Below are 25,012 nucleotides of genomic sequence, written 5' to 3' on the forward strand. Positions count from 1 at the left end.
ATAACTGTCCCTGTGTAAACAGCATTTATATGTGAATCTTAGACATAAACCTGTCTCTAAGATGTGAACAGATGAAAAAAGTGATTTTGTTTCCATTAAAGAATATTGACCAAGTATGCAAATTATGATGACCCAACCACAAATCATAATACAGAATACTGACTGGACTTGTCTAAACATCCTCCTCATGATGATGTTGAGGCATTGTTACCTAAGCACAATGAGAAACTTTCTGAAAAACATGTAATATTTTTTTTATAATTCAAAAGTCTTAAAAGTATCCTAAATGTCTCAAAAAGTCTAAAGACGAAGAAGGAAGGAAAGGAAGGAAAGGAAGGAAAGGAAGGAAAGGAAGGAAAGGAAGGAAAGGAAGGAAAGGAAGGAAAGGAAGGAAAGGAAGGAAAGGAAGGAAAGGAAGGAAAGGAAGGAAAGGAAGGAAAGGAAGGAAAGGAAGGAAAGGAAGGAAGGGCAATCACACTAAGAAAAGCTGCTTTAAAAATTATTTCAGAAACTGAAAATAGGGATGTAGGAGAGGATATCTCAATGTTATCCTACTGCAACACTGTAAGTAGGCCAAAAATATGAATGGAGACAGTTTTAAACAGGAATTGTAGAAAACTTCTTGAAACCCTCTGAAAGCTCAAGAAACAAGGAATAGCTATTTTTTTTCGAAATATTCTAGTTATGTTTAGCAGCATTTTCTTTTAAAAAAAGGACACTAATGTTGTTTTTTGACACCTCCATCTGGGAAGACTTTTTCAACTCTGGGCTGTTCAGTCTGTGCATTGGTAACACATCTTGTTTTTCTGGTTTTGCCCTACAGTACCTCACAAACAGAACAAGTTTTTAGCTCATTATAGAACGTATGATAAATGCAACCAGGTCTCTTTTGATTTCCCTATCAACCTACATAGTGAAGCACCAACAAAATTTAGTTTAAAAAAAAAAAAAAAAAAGATGCCTCCTGCTCAGCAAATATTTTAAATTCTAAAGTAATTTTTGACTTCTAAAGTTGTCCAGAGATAAATTTAGAGAAATACAGGATATACAGTCTCAATCTTTCTATGCAGGGGTATACAAATAGAAATATTTCACAGAACAGAACGAATTAATTATGGATCTAGAATTCGTTTTTAATCTTGCCCACTGTCCTGTCAGTAAAGTTTACCTTCCTGATATTTATCTATTTACTAAGTCTTTTTATTTGCAGATGAAGGTGACTCTTCGGGTTGTTTTCATATTTAGAAGTTTTTGTCATCACTTGGAATAGTCTCTGATAATACATGCTATTAAGAGGTACATTTAAGATGTCCAAAACCAGAGCAAACTATTTTGTTTTTTCAACAAAACCTCTTAGCATTACAGTTGGGGGACAACAAAATGAAAATGTATGCTGGAAAGAAGGTAACCCCCCTGAAAACTTCCAAGCAAGAAAGAGAATAAACTGAGAAAAATAAAGGAAATTGCACAAAAGGAGTATGTGGGGAAATAACGTGACAGCATGTAGGAACTAACAGAGGCTTTTTCTTAAAGAAGTGTATATTCGGTTTTAGTAGGGATAACAGCAGAGATCTTAAATACTCACAATCTATTTCACAGTGATACTGTGTTCATAAGGACTGCAGGTATTTGTACCTGCCACTCTGTTTTCAGAATAACTTTCCGTATAATTCACATAGATATTGTACTAAAACAATTCCAAGATAACTCATGTTGCACAGAAATTTCCAAAATGACCTGTATACAACTTCAAAATATGTAATTCTGAAAGAATTTTTCAAAATCGAAGTGTGAACTTTTGAAGAAGGTAGCTCCATAAAATTCCATTAAGAAGGGTCGGTCAAGTTATATACCTTTCCTAATGTAATCAACTAATCTTTTCATAAACTTCATATTAATAGAAATAATGGGAAAGAATGTTTTATGGGGAGTAAGGTAAACACACTGTTCTACAAAGTTAATGCTGAAGACTTTTGTTTTTATTGTTCTGGCTTTACATTTGAATTAGGAATCTGTGTGACTGCGTTCTGTAGTCACTAGGTCTGTTCTCATTTGAGTACATTGCACCCTACTACACAGATTAGCCACTTCAGGTTTTAGTATTTGGTATACTGTAGTTCTCATCACGGAAATTTATTGCCTATTCATTGAAAGTAGCTATGAGAAAAAAGTCTCAAACTTCATCTGAAACATAACATGAAAACAAGTGAAGACGTACACTAATGTCCATTAATATGCATGACTTGCAGGTAGAGGAAACACATTGCATTCTTTAGATCTTCTAGTACTAAACAAAATACAATCTATATTGGACTAAAATGAATAACATTATGATTTACAGTATTACTTTTATACACACAGTTACTGTGTTTGGTTAAGAAAAACAAAACATAAAGACATTATGTTTCTTTGAATATATGTTAACTATATGTTCACTGCATGCTTCTTTGAAATAATTCTGGTTTCTTTGAAATAACTCTGTAATTTGGAACATGTTCTGCCTAGTGCAGAATTTGTGTGTGTGGATATGGGATATGAAAGGGAAAGAGATAACACACATTAGATCATTTGCTACATTTTTTCTCCCATCACTGTGCTGATATCTGAAAAACCATTCACCTTCTGATGTATAAAACAGAAGACTGTTACGGGTGCTTTAACTTGCACTACCTGTTAAAAATATCAAAGGGTAAATATGGATGCAAGGGATTACTGATCTGTTGAAGGTATTTTGTTAGCATTACTCTGTATAAACATGCCACGTGAGAATGTACTTAAAGAACTCTTGCCTGTTTGAGCAGGCATAAACTCTTCTCTACCTTTAGAGTAGTACAAAGAAGGCATAGATCTGGCAAGGAACTGGCCCCATTTGTAGCATGCCTACTAATAGAGTAGATAGATAATAAATGTAATATCTAACAAATTCATTTAATGTTTGTTGTAAAATATAGATATGCTTTTGAAACAGACATAATGAATATTAACAGGTATGTAGAAAGGTTACTAAGTAGCTCAAAATCTGTATTTAATGCCAAGGATTAAATATAATGTAACAGCTTACTTAAACTTTTTAAGTTAACTGCATATATAATATATGCTCTCAAACTGACTCCTCCGTGATTTCTATTTTCTTTGAAATTTCTAGCTGCGAAAATACTTTTCATACCTACTTGAGTGGCCAGTGAAAAAAGCAAAATAATTGTAAATTTGTTCAGCAAACTTTTTTAAAACTAAAAAAGTAACAGTTGACTTGTACAAGATTACAGTAAGATTTCTAATTGGTGTAAAGAGGTTTGACTTCATTAACTGAAGATACAGCTACTGGACTAAGACTAATGTAGAAACAAAGGATCAGTAACATATACTTGCATTCTTTTCTCTTGACATTCTTTTCAGTTAAAATACTTCCATTTATTTTTCACGTACTTACTTTGAACTCCATGGGAGCGAACTATTTTCCAGGTTTCTGAGGCTATCTCTTTCACATCCACTTGGTAATGATGAATGGGCACACCTCCATGTGAATCTGGCTTATTGAATGAAACTTTGGCAGTGGTTTGTGACAACTCTAAAACTCGTACTCCATAAGGATTTGATGGCACATCTAAAAAAGTATAGATACCAATTAATAATCAGCAGCAACTAGATAGACTGAAACAGTTGATGATGTTCCTCAAAAAGTCTCCTTAGCATCCTGAAGAGGCAAAATTTAATATTGAATATGATGTAATTACGTTAGACAACTTAAGCTTTCTAATACAGAGCTGTAAGAAAACCACATTTACTTTCTTGTATGCTAAAGCTATGCAAAACCATTTTCCATTTCTGCTTTTCTTTTTTAATATGATCTTTTATAATAGCTATTTTTGTGATAGGCAAATATAAGATGTTTACTGTATAATTTTGTAAAACTGAATAACAAACTTTAAATCAAATTTAACAAGAGCAACAGTTATGACTAAATGGATCATTCAGAGTCTGAATTATTCTAAATGAGATTAAGATAAAAAACTGTAGAAATAATTTGGCCATTTTTATGAAACTCTGAAATACAGCTGAAAATATGAATCCTTTTTTTCTTCTTTTGAAAGACTGGTTTCCAAGCTACTAGCAAGGAATATTAATGGAAGGTTTCTATTATCTTTTCAGTTTAAGAAATAGAATAGATTGAAAGAAACATTTTCTCTCAAATAAAAAGGAAGTGCATATCTTTCAAAGTAGAAAAGAACTATGAAAATAAAGCAGGTTTCTGTAGATGTTGAGAAGCTAGACATGAAACAAAAGCAAAATATTAACCTTGGGTTCAGTACATCTTTAAAAGCAGAAATATTATGTTACTTTTACAATGTATGACTGAACTAACACATAGAACACAAAAGACTAACTCTTCTAGTTGTCATACATTTTAAAGTGTTATAATTACAAAAAAAATTGTATGGAAAATACTAGGAAGAATTTTAGTTCTGTGGACAGAAGACCAGGGATTTGAAACACCATTAAAAGCTTCTCTTCTGATGCAGACAATTATTTGCATATCTGCTTACAGGGTTGACATTGCTTTTGTCTTCATTGTATTGAAGATAATTTTATAAGGACAGGCAAGAATTTGAGCCAAAGCCTATCATTTTGTTAGTGGGTACTGAACAATTTACATAACATGTGGTCTTTATTCAAGGGCTGTCAGACAGCTGGGAATAAAAAGAGAATCGATCTGAGCTTTACTGGTACATGAATGAAAATGAGCCAAAAATTCCTATGAAATATTAAAGAATGGGTTTAAGGACATATTCAGGCATGAATTCTCAGGAAAAGGACACCTGCCAAAACTGCTCTAAAGGGGCTGATTTGTATAACCTTTTAATAATCAGGCACTTAATTTTTTCCAGAGGTTATCTAACAGCTGTCAGACTGTCTTAATACTAATATCATACCTCAGTGAATTCTTGCAGTTAGCATTTCTGAATATAGGTCTCCTGAAACCTCCAGTGCTTGGTGCTCATTGGGTTAAACCAGCATAGATTTACTTATGTGGAAGAACTATTCTAATGTCTTCTACTTAAAGACACAACTATGTGAATCCTTGATGTTAAAGATATGAGTGAATGAAAATCTCAGCTTGAGGGATGCAAACCTCAAATCTTTTCTTATTCCAGGGAACATTTTTTCACCAGGATATGGGATGCTGTAGGAAATTTTCACCCTTTTTGGTGAACCTGTATTACAGAAGGAATTCAAGATTCATGGTCAGACAGAATGTGGCCAAATGTAACCAGTATGCTATACATCCAGGAGAATACAGACCTGGGCTTTAAATATTTTCCTAAACTGAGCAAAAAGTTAAGGGTTTTAGAAAAAAAAAAAGTTCCATAAACATTACAGATTTTTTTCTTTAATCACACAGACAAAGAATTAGTTATGTGAGTTGCTTGGTAAGCAAGGACAGATCCCAAAATTAGAGGAGGATAAAGGTTAGAACCAGCTTGTGACCCCTCTCCTCAGGATTCTTATTATACCTGAGAGCAGTATTTTTTGCCCTCTTAGCAACAGCACTCTAAGCACCATTCTGTATACAGATTATTTCCCTCCCTACATCAAATGACTATTCTGAGAGAAGTGGGAAAAATACAACATAAGAATGCCAGCAGAGTAATCCAGGACAGCCAAAGCAAAGCAGCATGTCACTGTCTGAGTGGTGTGGATACCAATCACCTGGGAAGATGAATATAGCTCTGCAGTGCTGAAGAGGAACGCTGTGGGTTTAATTTCAAGCTAAAAGCTGCTGTGGATACATACAACATTACAAATAGTTTTGAAACACTTTAATTCATTTTCTGGTGTTAAAAGAGTGCAAAATGAAACAAAAAATATTTAAGCTTGAATTAATATTTAATGATGCTCAGACTTTTTATGTTAGTTTTTGTATGCTCTTTTTATATGGCAATTAACTGTTACTTCAGTTTGGATCAAAATAATTATTTGGTCAATAGTATGAAACAAAACCATGTTCTTCACATATCCACTCCGTTCTTGACTTTCAAATGTTAAGGAAATCTCTTTTCCTTGTGTTTTTATGTCTGCATATGATTAACTATAATAAACATGGCACAGGCAAGAAGACATCCTTCGGGAAGAACCTTATGTTCTCTACTGCAGATTCAAGGATAATTTCTGCCAAATGGAGATATGATTCCATTTGATTACAAGCATAAAATGAAGCTCCTGTGAAAATCCAGTAAAATATTTTGCACAACTAGCACACCACCATATATTTAAAACTCATTTAAATGTGAAATACATCCACAACACCATTTAAAATATGCGCCTCACAATTTAAGCAACCACACATGTAAGTAAGTTTCATGCAGTTTTCAGAGTTGAACTGCATCAGTTCTAAAGAGTGAATCACCTAAAGAAAACAGAACAGGAGACACATTGCTAGTCAAAACCAGAAACAAATACTAGCAATCCATTAAGATAGAATAAAAACACCTACTCTCTCTTTCAGAGTAGGCAAATCTATATTTTTTTCCTCAAAGAAGATCATTAGCAGCATAATGAACTGAATCTAATACTGTAGTTCCCTAATTTGTATGAATTTGATCATGCAAGGTAAACAGCCCTCTACTCCTGATCTAGCTAAACATTCTAGCATTTGAGTTGTCCCCTGTCAGCTGAAATTATTTGGGGCATTGTCAGATTTTCTGTGTTAGAATTGCAAGGCTTTTGCCTCAGTGTTTAGTAGGGTGAAGAATAACTTGCCAAGGTGTATACTCTGAAATCTGTCTGGAAGGATAGAACTCTGGATGGTTCTTGTTCTTTTTCCTTTAAAACCAACCAACCAATCAAATGAATTGTAGAGGAGTTTAGCAATGGGCAGTGATTACTCTTTCATATACTGTTATGGATATAAGTTGAAGGACTATATAATGGAAAAAAATAGGGAATTTCTTTTCTATAATCTAAAGATCACTTAGTGATAGAACAAATTCTGGTAGATTTTCTTAGAAGTTTCACTTACATCTTTGTTGTCATCTGATGTCAGAACAAGGGATAATTTACCAAAACTTCAGCCTTTAAATTAACATGAGGCATTAAAAACCACAAGTGTTAGACACTTAGTCAATTTCATCTTCTTGCCACAGTGTCTAGTCCTCTATTCAGTATGTGACTGTATTCACATATGATATTAAAGAATTCCTTAAAAGAAAGTGTTTTTAAAAAAAAGATCACAGAATCATAGACGGGTTTGGGTTGGAAGGGACCTTAAAGATCATCTAGTTCCAGCCCCCCTGCCATGCGTATGGACACCTTCCACTAGACCAGGTTGTTCGAAGCCCCAACCAGCCTTGCCTCGAACACTTCCAGGGATGGGGCATCCACAGCTTCTCTGGGCAGCCTATGCCAGTGTCTCACCTCCCCAAATAGTAACTGTAAAATCGTACTTGATGTATTTTGTACTCAGCATTTCAAGCTGGTTAGCACAAATGAACTTTGTGATACATTGGTCTGAATTAAGTAGTATTGGTTTGGTTCCAAAAACATTATTGCAGCTGATAGAGAAGTACACACAGATTTATCTCCACTGATATGTAAATGTTCTTTCAAGTCTATTACTACTATTACTCAACCTGTTCAATAGATGACCACCATTTATCACTGCTAATTTTCCTTTCAAGCTATTTTGTTTGATAGTTTTATGGAAGAAAATAATTTTCCTTCTGAGAGTTTACCAGTCCTGTTGTAAATGGAGAAAAGGAAGTGATGGTGTGAGAGGAGGTAGTGGGGTCAGAGATTTATCTTCCAGTTAACTTTTGTCTCCTATCTCCTGTCAATATGTTCCTAGTGCAGTTCTGCAGCTTTTTCTGTCTCTGTATATCTGGCATATATATTGACTAAAAGTAGCTATGTCTAAATGCTGAATATAAGTAGTATCAGGATGATGGCAGGGAAAAAAATTCAATATTAAATCTACAGTTTAGGCTTAGTCTTGCCTTGATGTCCTTACTTGGGGAAAACTACAACAGATTTCTTTTACCAAATCATTGGGAGCTCTGGAAAAATATTGAAATAATTAGGAAACAGACCACAGCTAGCAAATAAATGCATAACTTTTAAGTGAAAATAAGATACACACATGCAAAGCAAAACACTGTTGCCATGTTGATGGTTTCACATATGTTTATTGAAAATTGGTTTTGTTTGCTTGTTTTTTTAAATAAAAATCCTCTAGCTGATGCTGCTATGGATGTGAATGGCAAGTTTTAGGACAGAGATGTAAATTTTAGATCTGCTCATATTTTTGTGGAGGTCAATGGGATTTTGGCTGCAGCAAGGGAAAAGTTATACAGAGAAAGCAACCCAACAAGCCTAAAAAAAATCTCAGTAAGATCCTATAATGCTATCTTGGAACAAAACATTATTATCTTTTTTATTACATTATTCTTCAGGGAAAGTTAAGCCTTGCTTTTTTGAATTTATTTTGCTTATGTGAAAACACTGATATTTGAAGAAAAAAGAAAGAACATCCATTAACCAGCACTAAAGTGTCAGCACCAGAAATCTAGACTAGTAAACTGTTAAATTTGATGTAGTCCTCATCAGTGATTGATCAATCTTATAATATTTTAAGTATGATTTGATTCTGTAAAATAGGTTAGAGGATGCAATTTCTGTGAAGCCCAATTATTGTCTTTCCCTTTTCTTCATTTGCTTTTGATGTCATTATTCCCCAACTTCACTTTCTGTGTATACAGGATGCTTAAAAGACATGTAATTAAATAAAGTGGCATAGGAAATCTCAATATCTAATTAGATCATAGCATATATTTTAATTTCGCTTTTAAATTCCCTGTAATATTGCTGTAGAAAGGAAACAGACATAGCATCTCTCATTTCTTTAAGTATTCTTACATGGTACCACCTGTATATGCTGTAATGTCTTTGATGTTCTATAGTATACTGTGTGAAACATGTAACAGAGATGATTTGGCAAGGGAAGTTTAACATTCATCATCAGGATTGCATGATGTAGCTAATTTGTAAACTATGTTCACTGTCTATTAGTATAGTTTCTGCCAGCAGTTGTTCCTATTAACACTGAGTCGCTATAAGTCTTTGTGTTGAGCTGCAGTTCCAGGCATTACATGTTGAGATCAGAATCTCAACTTCCATCAAAAATGAAAGTGTTCTTCTGTGTGCAAAAACTGAAAGAAAGAATGAGGCAAAAAGGCAAATCAGACTATTTATTCTGACCTTTTTACCCCTTGTAGTCCCAGAATAGAAGAAAGAAGGGGAAAGGGAAGTGTAGGATGAGTAAGGCCATGAGAGTCTTAGAGGTGAATCATGGTTTACTTTTTAGGGGCTCTGGATTCAGTTCAGCTGTACACTGTTATGTACAAAATACACATTAATATTTGAAAAAAAAAAACAAAAACACTTGAAAAATCCAGTTTAGCTCTCTGTGTCATGACCTTAACATTCATCATCTTAAGATAACAAATTATCTATTCCAACAGCATACCCTAGATTACTGATGGCCATACAATTTTCTATCTATACAAACACAGTTGAAATAATGATACTGAGATCTGAAGAAAAAGAAAAAAATGCTTTGCTAGTTAATATAATCTCCCTGCATATAGATAGTTCATATAAATTATGACTAAACTAGATCTGGGAAATCTAGGAATATCTCTGCTCACCTCAGGCTCTGAAAGCCATTGGGACAATCTGCCAGGCCAAAGCCTAAGCCTGTCATAGAGAAAAAAACAGAGTATAAGCAGCCTTCTAAAATAAAAGTTGTGGTTGTGACATGAAGTAATTGTTTTTCAGTGGCAAGAAACAAAAAAGACTGTGGCCCTTTTCACATTCTATGTGTTACTCACACAGCATTTTAAATGCTGAAGCAATGAAAAAGGCAAGTGTCAACCATGTGGTATTTTTAATAGTTCATCATCACAAGTAAGATGGTGAGCACAGCTGATAAAGCTTTCAATAAGCACTCAAGTTGCTCAGCATTTACAGTAATGGCCAGCACCTTTCAGTGTGAAACCTTAAATTGGTTGCAGTTCTTCAATTGTTTTGAAAGCTTTAAATGAAAGTGTCTGCAATTCAGGCTGATTCAGTAGCTCTGTATAATTTGAGTGAACAGCTATAGTTTTCATGTCATACAAAACTGTATGGTTGCAAATTGCATATAAATTCTGAAAGAAGTGTTTTTCTTTCATCAATAAGTATAATTTCTTAAGGAGGTAAACAGAAGTAAACATAATGGGATTGTGATAGTATGATCACTTTTTAATTTGCAGTAAATTAAAAAAAAAAAAAGGTAGTTTAATTTCGTTAAAAAGCAGCAAAGTGGAAAAATAGAACAAAACATGAAGCAACAAATCATTTCTGCAGAATTTTAAGAGACAACTACTCAGTAAAATGATCGTTATTTGTAAAATTTACCCTAGAAGCATACTTTGCTTAATACTGTCTCCCAACTAGAAATATTATTTATTTTTTCCAGATAGAGCCACTGTGAAAGTTTGCTATGCCCCAGTGTTAGTATTTACAACCAAAGACAGAAAGAAAATGCACAAAAAATTGTGTAGGCTGTAATATGGAAAATATCAATCATTAGGACCTCCTAATCTACAATACCAAAGTAAAGCAACAGAAGTAGTAAAACTAGAAAGAAAGCTGCATTTGACATTTTTAAGCTGTAATTATTATGATATGTTTATCCTTCATCTCCCCAGTTGTTTTTCGTTTCCAGCTGATGCTAGTTAAGTGCAAAAACTGTAACATTAAGCTACATTTGTCATTTGCTGGTTTTTGTTTGTTTGTTTTTTAAAGTTATTTAGATGCAAATGTTAAAAATGTAGTCTTTCAGGATACTGAATACTATGCATTACACTACTGTAAGTAGTGCCTAGCATAATGGAGCCCTGATATGCCCAAACCCAGTGTAATACTATACTACAGATACACTACACTACGTTAAGGATACCTGTTCATTGTTATCATTACTGCAAAATTTGAGTTTGTTCTATTTTCTACATTTCATATCATTATATAGAATGTCCATATATAGCTTACGCTTCACATAATAACTTCGTATAATTCTTCATTCATTATGTATTTACTAAATACACCCTGATTTACCTTTTTTTATGTTTATAACTCCATTTTTTTTAAGTGTTCATCAAGTTTTATGAAGAATTGACTGAAAATCTTTAAGCAAACTGTTGCAAAAACAGAGAGTAGTAAGCTGTTTGAAAAACTGGTATCAGTAACAGCTCTGATATAGTTGTATTAGAAGGCCAAAACAGGATTATAGCTTGTATGGAGTTATGTACTCTCACTCACATTTCCACGGGCTCACAGGTGAGAATTTGCTGAAATACAATGCATAATCAAAACACCATGTTTCCAATTAATACTGTGAATTACTTTGTATTAAAATGAATTATTTATTTATAAAAGCAGGAGAGAAATACATAGCTAAAATAATCTTTAGGCAGTATCATACATTGTGATGGGACACTTTTGCAAATCTAAGAGAAAAATCAGCAGATACAGAATATCTGCTGAAATGCTCTCATATGTATATACATCTTTATGAGATAACAGTGCACACTGGTAATCACAACCTGAGTTCCTCTGTTTTCATTGACCTAATTGCTCTATTTTCTCAACTTTTTCTGTCCTGAGAGGTAAGACACCACAAGGATGCAGGTGGGATTTCTTCTTCCCTTTCCTGTTCTGGGAGTATGGTATGACCTGAGCATTACATGATGAAAATGGTCCATAGCAATGCATCACAAGGGGTGTATAAATTTGAGTATAGCTGTACCTTTGTTACTGTAAGCTGCATTATAATTCCGTAGACATCATTAAAGCAGGAACAATTTGCATCATCTAAGTATGTAGATGCAAATGTTGGGAGACCTCAAAAGCTTGCTGAACAAGCACTAGTCCATTCCACAAGAAAATTTAACTGAAAGAAATGCTAAGAAACCCTCATTTGCTCTCAGTTAATACTTATTTCTGCCAAAAAACCAAACACACAGTCATATTTTTATATTTGCAAAACAACAATAGATGGACCTAAAAATATTCAGAAATTCTGGAACAACTGGTTGTAGAACATTTCAGATTTAAATTAATTCAATCTAGCACTCCGGGTTGAATTCAATTATTCAAATAAATAAAAGTGCAAATGAAGATCAAAATTCTTTACTGAACTATTTCAGTCTTTCGTCGTTCTTGCTTTATCAAGAAAATAACAGGGAGAAAAGAGAAAAAAACTTTCCTAATTCTTTCTTATTTTTACTGCCTGCAAGACACATGCCTCTTCAGTGAAATAATGAAAATACACTTATAAACACAGGATGTAACAAGGGCAAAGGAAAAAAAATCAGACTAATTCATTTTTTCCAAATTTCGGAAGGTCTTAAGATTAAATCCAAAGGAAATTCCTATTCTGAGGGAACAGGTTTATTTCACTTTATATTGCAACTCAAATTTTAGAGAATTAAAATTAACTGCAAATATTCCATTGAAATAAAATAAAGAAAGAAAAGTGTCAACTTAATTTTGATTAAAACAGAAAAATATTTAAAGAAAAGAAAACATTTTTTTCAACTCACCAGCTTGACCAAGTGTATATTCCTGGTATCTTGTTCCTATTCTGTTTGTGGCTGTACAATTATACCGTCCAAAATCACTGTCAGATGTGGGAGCAATCTTTAAAATGAATACAGTTTGTAAATATCAGTTTCTAATCAAACATCAAAGTTCTTTTCAAAAAAAATTCAGAAATGCAAATATGTTTTCCTTAAGTAATATGCAGATGTGTTCTTACTTCAACCTATCTGTCCTGTTTTTGTTAAAAACAAGTTTTCTCTTCTAGTGAATTTTTCTGTCAGCTAAAGTCTTCTTACTAACTGCATTTTCCTGAAAAGCTAGATACATGTTCTAGTAGACATAGAAATGGAATGCGGAGTCACTCATAAGTATGGATGTACATCGCACGAATGGGGCAACGGAAGTAGTTAACTGAAACTGACCAACTAAGTATTCTATCCCATTCACATGATACTTCTTATAAAAATGGGAGATCACAAGGATCTTGGCCCTTTTCGTTATGGCCGACATTAGGAGAGGACCTTGATAGTCGTCCCTGTGAACTGAGGCCTAGTGACAGACTGAATCCAGTTCCGGTTGGCTGCATAATCCAGTGCAGGACTTCTGAGTGCTGGCCCTACATCTGCCAGAGCAGTTGCCAGGACTTTCAAGATGGGTTTTGTGTATTCTGTATTATTTTCTCTGTTTTATTAGTAGCATTAGTAAAACATTTTTAATTTTTCCAACTCTCTTCTCCCTGTCCTTCTTTCCCTCCCAATCGCCTGTCCTTAGAGAGAAGGAGGAAGAGGGAGGAGCAAAAAGGAGGAGGGAGGGGAGAGGGTTAACAATACATCTGCCACGTTTTTTTGTCACCCTGCAATCAAAACCTCGACACTACTATATTCTCCAAATACAGATCTAAAGACACTCTTTTTTTGTGCTAAACTCCTCCTTCTCAAATTCAAATGAGGAAATGAAATAATGGAAAGTGGTGACATCTTTACAACTTCATTTTTAAACAAGGAAAAACATAAGAAACTTTGCATTTTTTCACAGATGTTATTTGCACTAACTTTTATTTTGACTGAAATGAGCAATGAAAGGTCTGAAAATTGCTGATTCCTATAGATGATGCAAGAATAATATTTTACTTCTTATTGTTTGCAGGATGCACAACACACCAGACATTTGGGGAAAAAAAGATGTCAGGAATGTGGCTCAACTGCAAACTCAGGTGAACACTCAGAGAACCATATATTGTAAAACATATTTTGTGTTGTTAAGCTTTACTTAAAAAAAAAAAAAAAAACAACATAAAGATGACCTTCAAACAAGAGTAAGACGCAACCTTTTTTTCTTTTTCAGTGCACCATACACCTCTTGCTTGGGATCTGAACTAGGTGCCCCACTCTGTTCACTCCTGCAACTTCCCAATATTCTTTCCCATGGCAACTGAGAAGCTCATGCTCAGATATAAGCCTGATACTAAGTCTTCCACTTGTGGAGGAAGACAGTATGTCACCCTTGTAACAGGTGAGACCAGGACTGGAGACACTGGTAACAATTTGTTGCAAAATAATTAATTAAAGTCCATGATTTGCTATACGCTATTGCTGAGTTTAGTTTAGTTAAGGTAATAAAGTAAATGGATACATAAGGTCCACTCTTTGTGTCCTACCTTTCTCACATTTTGTCATTATATTTACCTTTTAGATAACAGAAGGGAGCTTCTATTTTTTGCAATGCCTCCATGAGGTAACAGTTGCTATCAAAGACAGCTGCAGGTTATTATCACTTTACCCTTCTGTTTTGTTCTTGACTGAAGCCATAGAAATATTTTTGCATATACCAAGCACCTACCAGGTAGTCACTTCAATGTTTAGAATTAACCTGATGGTTTAGTTTTATATTTATTTTTATATGTATTTATTTACTTGCAAGAAATGCAAGTTACATTTTTGTTCACTGCAGATGAAAACCTGAGCACAAGTCACACAAATGAGGTTTATTTTCTAACTACTCATGAAAAATGTGGAGATAAATGAATTCATAAACGCGGGCAGGAGAGGTGGTGGGGTTTTTGTGTGTGTTTATTTTTTTAAGAGCCGTACTTACTAAATTGTAAGTCTTATCCTTAAATGCACTCTATAGTACTTGCAATGGTGCCAACCTGAGGAAGAAATTAATTAACATCACCGCATTGATTTCTGTTTTAAGCCTTACCTCTAGAATCAGCTTTCTTCCTGTACTGTAGGTCTTCAGATGTGTTGTATTTTTTACTGGTAAAATTAATTTCCCCCTTCTCCACTGAACTGAGGCAGATGGATTTGCTAGCACTTCACAGCTTATATTGATTGGATTGCCTTCCCAAGAGTAATACATGGTTTGATTTGACACAAATGTTGGAGCATCTGGAAAAAGGAAGTAATACACAAATATATTAACTGTTTTAGTAAAACAAGCCACATACCACTACCTAAGCATTCATGTTCACACAGAAGTTTAAATTGATTGCTGTATCAGTTTATTAAGGACCATAAAAATATCAGTATTCAACACTGAGTTTCTGAAGCCTTTATTTTGGTAGCTTTCTCCTCTCTTAAAACTGTTTCAGCTGAAATTCTCAGGAAGATAATAGCTCCTAATTATATTCAGCACTGGGAAACATGAGACACTTAAAAGACATTATCTCAGAAATTACAAAGAATATTTCTTCCTGAGGATGAACAACTCTTCAGCCAGATGCTTGAATGACAAAGGGAGGTGACCTATGAAACATATATATAAGCTATTCATTTGCTGATTTTATAGTGTCATCTTTTGCTATGGAGAAATTACATTCACTCTCCAGATTTTCATAGATGTGTAAGAGCTTCACCCATTTCTCACTGGAACTACTTTGTGTTTCATTAAATCTTTCTAAAGAGAGATGTTTAGTTGTATGAATAAACCTATAACAAAAAATAATAAAAGAATACCTAAAATGTTGCAACATATTATACTTACTTCAGAAAAAAATGTATCAGTGCACTATGTAGGACAGTCTTTATACCAGTTACTTATGAAATCACCCAATAACAGAAAAGCAAAAAGAAGGTGCGTCTTCCTTACAAACCCACCTATAAATGGCTAAGTTAAACATATAGCCAAACACTGTGTCTGATACAGACGAAATTGCTGGTTTGCAAACTAACTATGATTTTCAGATCACATTGCCAGTAGTGACAAGAATTATCTGTTCTACCCTCTGTTTCTCTGGATAGCAGGAACAATTTAATGGTCTCTTTCCCTGGTCATCTACTTATGTCTTGGTAAATAATATTTTTTGCCTATCACATATTTATCTGTAAATATTTTTTTTTTAAATTTTAATCCCACTCTTACTATATTTTAAGAGTATTAAGAAAATATTCTTTATATTATTAGAAATCAGGGAAATTCTCTAACACTTTAATTCCAAAAGAGAATTATCAGTTATAGCTCATGTCATGATGTCTCTTTTTAATATTTAAAAATACATAAGTGTATATTTTTATTTTGCTAAATAGTTCCTAAATGTTTCTAGATGTGTCTCTGGAAATTCTGTTCTGGTCTTCTCACAAATATTTTAGCTTTCGGTTAGAAAATTGCTAATAGGTATATCAGAGACCAGAATAGAGCATATTTAAAAAGCAGTAAAATTTAGCTTCAAGAATGGTTTAAAACTACATCCCTGTTTCTGAAGTGCATGTTTTCAGCTTCTTTCTGTGTCTGCCTTTGTCAAAAAGCAGAGCTTTATGGTGACATTATGCTGCTGCTGCTGCATGCATGCATACAGGCTTTGACTGAGAACTGTGGATCCATCCAAGTAAGTATGTCTACCTATGCATTTATTTACTAGATACAGGAGCTCATCTTTCTTTTCCGTATGTTTAAAGAAGTAATTCTGGTGCTCCTTGTTTCTCTTATACCTTTAGAAAGATGCACATATTAATCCTCTAAACATCTTAAAGCAAAAATTAACTACCAAAGGGTCCACTGATGTGGACAGGACACCTCAGAATAGCGGGGCTCTGTGAAGAAAAATGCAAACTGCATATGCTTGTTTTATGGTTAAGAATGGTCAGGAATCTCAGAATACCAAGAGCCAGAGCCTTGGCTTTTCCTCTGGAAATGGAGATAGTGGTGAGAACCACCAAAGGAAAACTGCACAAACTGATTTCTGCCTGGCCGTTTTTGCACCTAATGTGTTCAACACATGGATCAGAAATCTCATCAGAGTTTTCATGAGACACAAATGTGGTTATTTCACAACAATTTTTAGATAAGCACTGTCTTCCAACTCACAGTTTCTCAGACTAACTTCAATCCATTAATGTAACACTGCCATGAGTGTGGAAGAGAGAAAGATGTTCTGTCTGAACCTAACTTTCCTTCCTAGGTGACACCATGCAGTTTGATGCTCTCTGTTGATTTAAACACATATGTGGCAAACTTGTATCATTTTTTAAAAGTCTCAGGAGTGAAAAAGTAGTGTAGACTTCTATAACACAGGCACAAGCATTTAGGAGAACAGGGACTTTCAGTTCAAACTGTTTTATTTTCTGAAGGTAGATCTAGGATGCCTATAGTGTCTATTTATGTTTTAAAGTGATAGGTGAATTATGGACTACCATCTATAAAGGACTACATATACTAACAGACAGTTTTAACATCCTAAACAACAAACAGGACTAAAAGTCCATCAAATGAAGATATATCCCAAAATTAACTACACCCACATGTAAAGCATTTGTAAACAAAAGAGCTTCACATTTTTCCTCTCAAAAACTCAGGGTAGAAGGCTTTGGAGTAATTTCCCCAGCAGCTGAAAGCTCCAGTATAACAAAAAGAAAAGGATGCAGGATGACTATGCTAGTGACTTGATCGAGGCAAATTATCTTAAGTCAGATGATTTTTGGTTTCCTAGTCAGCAATAGGTTAAGATTCCTAGAATGGTATTTCACATGAAGAAAATTACTCTGGAAATATTTTTACAGTACAAAAAGAAGTTATAAAATAATAAAAAATACATAATAGTTGGAAGTGAATAACTGGTTTATAAAAATATTTTGTTTTTTCCTTGTATGGTCTTCATCACTAAGTGTAGTATAGTATGCTTACATGGTAACAATTAGTATTTGTCAAACCAAAACACACAATATATTTAATGTAAAATACAGCATGAAAAAATAACAAATCTTAAATCCAAGACTTCGAAAACATAAGGCTGACTATTTCATATGTCTACAAAATCTGATCCCTCCGATTTTCTAGAATTACTAAGGAAAAAAATGAAGTTAATAAACAGAACATTTATCAATAAATTCTATCATCTGAAAATGAAATATAATCAAGCAGAAATGAGAAGGCGGACCTTCTCATATGTTAACATGTGTTAAAAATACTTAAATGCAATATAAGCACTGTATAAAAAGAAAAAACTTCCATGCAGATAAGTGAGAAAGTTAAAACCATTAAAAAAATCAAAATATGCTCTGCTTAGCTTTTATGTAACTCAGGATTAATTTACGCCTGACAAAAAATCAATTCAGGGTGTAAATGAACTGTTCTTTTTAAGCTTTTGTACATAAAGTAGAGCCAGTTAAGACAACATACCAGACTTCTAAATACCTAAATACAGAACTAGGAGCTTGAATACACTCCATTTATTTATTTAGTTATTTATTTTTAATCAACTCTGATGATATTTATTATATCTGAACCTTATGATGCTCTAGTGAAAAACAAAACAAAACAAAAACAACAACAACAACAACAACAAAAAACCACAAAAAAATGATGGCAAAGAAGTACAAAAGCTACTGTTCATGTTAGCATAGAAATGCAATAAATCATAGAATGGTTTTCATTGGAAGGGACCTTTAAAGATGACCTAGTCCAGCCCACCTGCCATGTGTAGGAGCATCTTCCACTAGATCAGGTTGCTCAAAGTCGTGTCCAACCTGGCCTTGAACACTTCCAGGGACTGGGGAATCTACACTTCTGTTCCACTGTATCACCACTCTCATTGCAAAAATCTTCTTCTTTCTATCGATTCTGAAATGACCCTCTTTAAAACCGTTGCCTCTTGTCCTGTCACTACAGACCCTGGTAAAAAGTCTCTCTCCATCTTTCTTATAAGCCACCTTAATATCTTGAAAGGCCACAGTAAAGACTCTGGAGCCTTCTTTTCTCCAGGCTGCACAACCTCAACCCGTTCAGCCTTTCTTCATACAGAAGGTGTTCCAGCCCCCTGATCATTTTTGTGGCGCTCTCTGGACTCAATCTAATAGGTCCCTGTTTGCCTGGTGATGGGGACCCCAAAGCTGGATGTAGTGCTCCAGATGGCACCTCACAAAAGGCAGGTACAACCACCTCCCCTGACCTGCTTGCCACGCTTCTTTTTATGCAGCCCAGGATTCAGTAAAGTTCATAAGTACTGTTATAAGCTTGAGTGGTGAAAGATGGTGTATTATTTTTGAGAGATGAGGCAATCCAAATTAAAAAAAATGCCTAGGAGGAACAAAGACTCTATTACAAAGGTACAAAATTAAATGAATCTATTCTATGAGAGTAGGATTCTATAAGCACCTATAGCATTCTAGAATACTTAATATTATGGTACAAGCATCAGCTAAACTCAAGCTGTTCATTTTCCCAAACAAGAGACTGGCAGGCCAGCACTCTAATTACAAGAAGTGGTTCTGGATAACCTCCATAACAATTCTAAGTAAGGGAAGCAAACTCTGACTTGAAAACTGTCTCTAGCATTTAGGTACCCTTATTAGGTATAATGTCTGAGAACAGTGATTCAAGAACAGACTAATACATCATCTGTCTCCTGCAGAACGCAATTCAATTAACAGCTTCAAAGACCCAGCTCTGGTGTATGTTTGACATTACACACAAAATTGGATATGGCAAATTACCTGATTCAGCACATGTCCAGACAGCTCTAATAGCAAACTAGACATAAGTTTTCAAACTTTTTGTTATTTATTCCTCAAACAATTTGTTTTCCCTGATGAAAATATATAACAGATTGTCAGGTCTAAGATGCTGGGACATTTCATGCAGTAAATTATTAGAAGACTCTCTCTTAGGTGGTTAATACTGGCATAAGTTTTCCATCATCAAAGGCTTTAATAAACCGCATCCTCAAGGAAATCTAGAACTTTTCTTGCCATCCATCCTGTACAAGTACCTTAATTTTTAGAAAATCTGCCACAATTTGGTTAACAGACTTCTATCTTTCTCTTGTATTTTCTCCCATATACCTGTTTCACAATAGTTAATATTTTGGAAGGAATAGCTTTTCCTTGGAGATAAAGTGGAAGACTTAACAAAAGAGGCCAGGCGATTAGATTTTAATATATAATCATCCTTAAAAGGAAGATAGGAGCTCCAGAGCCTCAGGGTTACTAACTTTAACTTCATTGCTACTATCATGATCATGCAGCTTCAAGGAAAAACACGCAAGATCTGCATGTGACGTTTCCAAATAGAAAAGCAAACAAAATGTATACACTAGCTTTTAAATTGCCATTATTATTAGCTAAAAGCAGAATTCATTTTCAGAATGTAACTTATAATTTTGAAAGTTTGACATCAGCAATTTTGCAGAGGTATGTGTTTCTTTCACAGCAAGTGTCAGGAAACACCACTCTCAGTAATATTTCCTTTCCACTGCCCCATTCTCTTGGTTCCTCTCAAAATGCACTACATTAAAACATTGATATTCAATAGTATAACAAACTAGCTACTAATTATACAGTCTATGCAAACGTAAGAGTCCTTTCTTACCGGCAAGCACTGCTAGTCCCTGATAACTTTGACTATTACATTATTTTTAACATGCAAACACCACACTAATTTCCACGTTTCCATAAACATAGACAAAAATATAGTTATCATGAAGATAAGGTATCTTTCTGCTAGATGCCAAGTATGTAGTTGATAATGGCACCTTCAACCTTAACAAATGGTGGGCAACAAACACATGCATAGTTTGGGTGCTTGCTGCTGCCAGAGTCACAGAAATTCATTTTATATATTTACTTTTGAATTCTACTTGACATTAAGGAATTGTATTAAAAATATAAAAAAACACACCCCAAAACAAAATGAAAAAAAACAACAACAACAACAACAAAAACCAAACACAAACCCCACAAAACAAACAAAAAAACCAAGGAATTTTGGTTTCATAGAAATATCTGTTTTGAATGGACAAACATGTCTAAAATTATTGAAACCTGTGTAAAATATGAGAAGAAATTATAAAGAAATCATAGGTAGGTAAAATAAGTTAAGTATGTCAACAGTGATGTTCAAAAGAAACTCTCCGCATACATCTGTCATTTTTTATGTCAGTAAATCACTAAGAACACTGACCATCAGAACTAGAACAGGAAGACTCCCCCTATGGGTCTCTCACACTACCAGTAATTTTGATTTTAGTAATAACAATATCAGATGATGCCAATTACTGATACATTATTTTCGTATGGCACCAGTCTGTATTGAAAAGTCAACATTCCTGGACAGAATTACTGGAATAATTTAGGATGGCCAGACTTCTAACATCATATATCAGATCACATAATTCTCTTATAGCCAAAAGTGAAAAACTGCAATGCCTCTTTCAAACTAGGATCCTAACCTCCATCTCTCTTCCTATACTACTTGTCACATTTTCAGAACAAAATCCTGCTTCATGTCTTTACCTTCCATATTTTCCTATCTGTCATCTTTATCTCCACAATGTGCCTCCTATTAACATCTTCCCTCCATTTCCTAATCTCAATCTCTCCCTCTCCTGTATTCCTGAATCATAACTGTTGTTCCTTTAGAGAGCAGTGAATTATAAGCCTCATTATCTCTTAAGTTTTTGCACACAGTACTGTTCAGAAAAACAACAAAATCTCTAAGAAATTTTAAGGAACATACCAAAAATCCAAACAGCATTGCTACAATTACCCTGTATATTCAACTCCATTTCCAACATCTGGTACCCCTAAACCTATACCCTACATCTCTCAGATCTCCAGTAAAATGTACTCAAATTCAACCAGTATTTCCCTCTTCACTTTAGCCCTATGCTGCTCCCAGTGCGTGTGGCAACAGCAGCTGAGGGGTGGGCTCAGTGGTGCAGAGGCGCCTGGCCTCAGATATTGCAACCAAAGCTACATGCCTCACACTTACAGTAAACAATACTGGAGGTCCCTCCTTCAAGCACGAGCTAACCTAGTGACTTCAGGATGTTTTGACACAACTGAAGACTCTTTAGAAATACCAATTTCAAGTAATACCAAGTATTCTGCAGTTAAGGGAAGTTAATGGAGAAAAAAAATATTGAGGTTACAAATCTCATTTTAAGATATTTTTGTTTTGTTCAGGTTTCAAAGTTTCAACATCACATCATACTTATCATACTACCTGATTATTTTCCTCATAATTCTCAGATGTGTTGATTCTGCTCTGCTGAACCTGTCTTGGAGGTACAAAGGACAAAGGCCATGTTGCCTTTTTTTCATTTACAGGTCATCATTGTATAATATAAATTACACTTAACATAATAGATAATAAGTTGCAAAACTCCGTTGAATTTTGTAACTATGAAAGCCAGTTTGAAATTTACACATTAATTAGCAATGTAAACATTTTATATTTTTAGTCTGTCAGACTATCTCATGACATACAAACATCTTCAAGGACACATCAGAAAACTCTTTCTTGTTTTTTGGCTTTTTGTTTTTTGGTGTGTTTTTTTTTTTTTTGTTTTGTTTTGGTTTTGTTTTTTTTTTTGGTTGTTGTTGTGGTTTTTTTTTAACCTTTAACTTTCCCAATTGCATATGTGAAAAATTAGATCAGTAAGAAAATATTATTAAAATGAGTAAATTATTGGAAAAGGAATAAAACCTAAAACATTTTATTAATATATTCATTCAAAATTTTATTTTTTCTCTTCAAACAGCCAATATGTTATTAAAAATCTACCTACCCAAAAATTTAGAGAAATTCCTAACATGAATATCACATTTTAACAAGACATTAACATATATAGGCCAAAAGTTTTAAAGCTGAAGTTTCTGTTCTAAAGTATGATTACACCCTTAGGGGCTAAAGAATAGACGGACTTACTATACAGGTGAATAAAGTATAATTTTACCCGTTTTGACACATTAATTGCAACATCAGAATAAGTCAACAAAGATGCATTCATCTCTGCTTCAGTCCAGGGAGTTTTGGTGAAATGTTTTTTGCAAAATGACTCTATGTGACAAACCTCATCTTTTACTCAGAACATTCTTATCCCTTTTAAATCACTGTAGTGGCATACCAAATTTGCGGTATGCAAAGTCCACTAGGCAGTCAAAAAAATTTTTAGATCTTACAAGTGGCATTCATTAGCTCCAAAGTCAGGTCAAAATTATGACATCTTTTTCATGATGCTAAAGATTGACTTTTCCATGTTTGCTTTTTCATTTTAAGCTATAAATTTGACAGGAAGAAATGTAACTAAGGCCAACAGCATTTTAATAGAGGAGATGCAAAATTTTCCATAATATTTCAACATTTCATTTCTCTTGATTGTTTTTCCTATCTTTTGTCTCTTTCTTAGGTCTTATGATTGTGTCTATCTATTTTTTTCTCTGGCGGTGACAACAAGATAGGGATGGGCCCCCATGAATAATAGCTGAAGGGAGGGTGTAAAGAAGACAAAGCCAGACTCTTTTCAGTGTTGTCCAGGGACAGAACAAGAGGCAATCTCTTCCAACCTCAACCATTCTATGATTCTCTGAGTAGAGACATGATGTTAATACACTTATTTCTTTCAATAGAGACAGAATCCAAGGTATGAACTGTCTGCATTTATTATAATTTATGATAGCAGTGGTAGCTGAAATATTTGTGACATTTTTCATTGTATTTTTGAAATCTCGCACACAGTAGTATTATTTACATGGACTCATAGCCTTGCTTCCTTGAAAGTAAATAGAATCTGTAGCTTGTTCAACCTTTTAAGAAATACTGTATATTTTTGCAAAGATATAAAATGAAATATCATTAATCCAAAGCATCTTCGTTGACTGTAGTGCAATACAGCTAACATAAAACAAAGTGGAGTGCCTAAAAGACTAATTGATTCAGGAAACAAAGTTCAATACTGTAATAGAAATGAGGTTGATTTCACATCGTGATGGGGGAAGAAAAAAAAAAAAGAAAAAAAGTGTTTCTGATAAGCAATACAGTAGTATAATAAATACTGCACAGGTTTCTTTACAGGTAAAGACTATATTGCACATGCTACACATTTTTTTTTGGTACCACTGAATGTTGGCACTTTACTAATAAGGAATATAACAATAAAATTCAGGTTTGGGTAAAAAACAGGAGGAAGCATTTTTGGAAGACACTTTAAATTATTTAAGTGGGTTTGTTTAGGAATTATTTTCTAAGAAATGATATTTGTCAGCCACTCATATGGCTGACCTCATGCAAAAATGAATGCAATTACTGAATGCAATATGTTTTTAGGGATATGGTTTAGTGCCAGAGTTAGGTTAATGGTTGGACTTAATGATCCTGAGGGCTTCTTCCAACCAAAATGATCCTGTGATTCTATATTTGTGATAGTTCATTATATCCTCAAACACTAGTCTTTGTGTGCATTGAGGAAGCAGGTATTTTTGGACCATCCATCATATCTAATAACTTCAGCATCAATATTGAAACTTGGGAGTTTTAATAGAAATAAAGTTAAGTGAAAACTGGTAATTGCAGCTACAAAAGACCGTAAGTTAGCATGCTTCCCAGGTACTATACGGAAAACCAGAAACTTTTCCATAGAACATGACTCAATAAATTTTCCCCAGTAAAAGAAGTATTCTACAAAAGAATTTGCACTTAGTGATGCACAGCAATCAGAGAAATCAGCATCTTACACAATGTGTACACCTAGAAGTACACAATTAAGTGCTGTGAATACTTCTGACAGTGTTAATGACAGTTTGAGCACAATTAAAGGAAAACTTGAAGGGCAACTTGAGAGCCACTTGATCACAGCCACAATCACAGCTGATCATTACTGGCTTGTTTAAATCCTTTCCAACTTAGTAATGCCATCAGTGCATTCTAACCAAGAGTAATACTCTGAAGAAAGGTGATCCAGCATATTGAGCATGTCAAAATAATGCTTTTTATTTCTCTAATGCTAATCATTACAGTGAATAATTTGCGGAATCCAAGACATAATGTGGTCTCTCATTAGCATTTTTCTTCTTTTAGTCAGACCTGTATTATGCTTGTTAAGATTCCTTTATATCTCTAGCATAAATTTTTCACAATAATTATGTCTCAGCTAAAAATACAA

The 25,012-nt window shown here is 34.1% G+C and overlaps 1 protein-coding gene across 3 annotated transcripts in view; it reads right to left on the reverse strand.

Annotated features, from left to right (window-relative positions):
- The window catches only part of NCAM2 (neural cell adhesion molecule 2), a gene marked incomplete at its 3' end in the record, with an annotated part of 289,423 nt that overhangs the window by 62,434 nt on the left and 201,977 nt on the right, over positions 1-25,012 (reverse strand). For all 3 annotated transcript variants that reach the window (XM_080360461.1, XM_080360459.1, XM_080360460.1), the window contains 3 exons: positions 14,839-15,026; positions 12,639-12,735; positions 3,431-3,604 (listed from right to left, as the gene is read on the reverse strand). In XM_080360461.1, coding sequence (XP_080216587.1) covers positions 3,431-3,604; positions 12,639-12,735; positions 14,839-15,026 — 459 coding nt within the window. The remainder of the gene's footprint in view (positions 1-3,430; positions 3,605-12,638; positions 12,736-14,838; positions 15,027-25,012) is intronic.

The sequence above is a fragment of the Nesoenas mayeri genome (genome assembly GCF_963082525.1).
Source record: "Nesoenas mayeri genome assembly, chromosome: 1".
NCBI lineage: Eukaryota > Metazoa > Chordata > Aves > Columbiformes > Columbidae > Nesoenas > Nesoenas mayeri.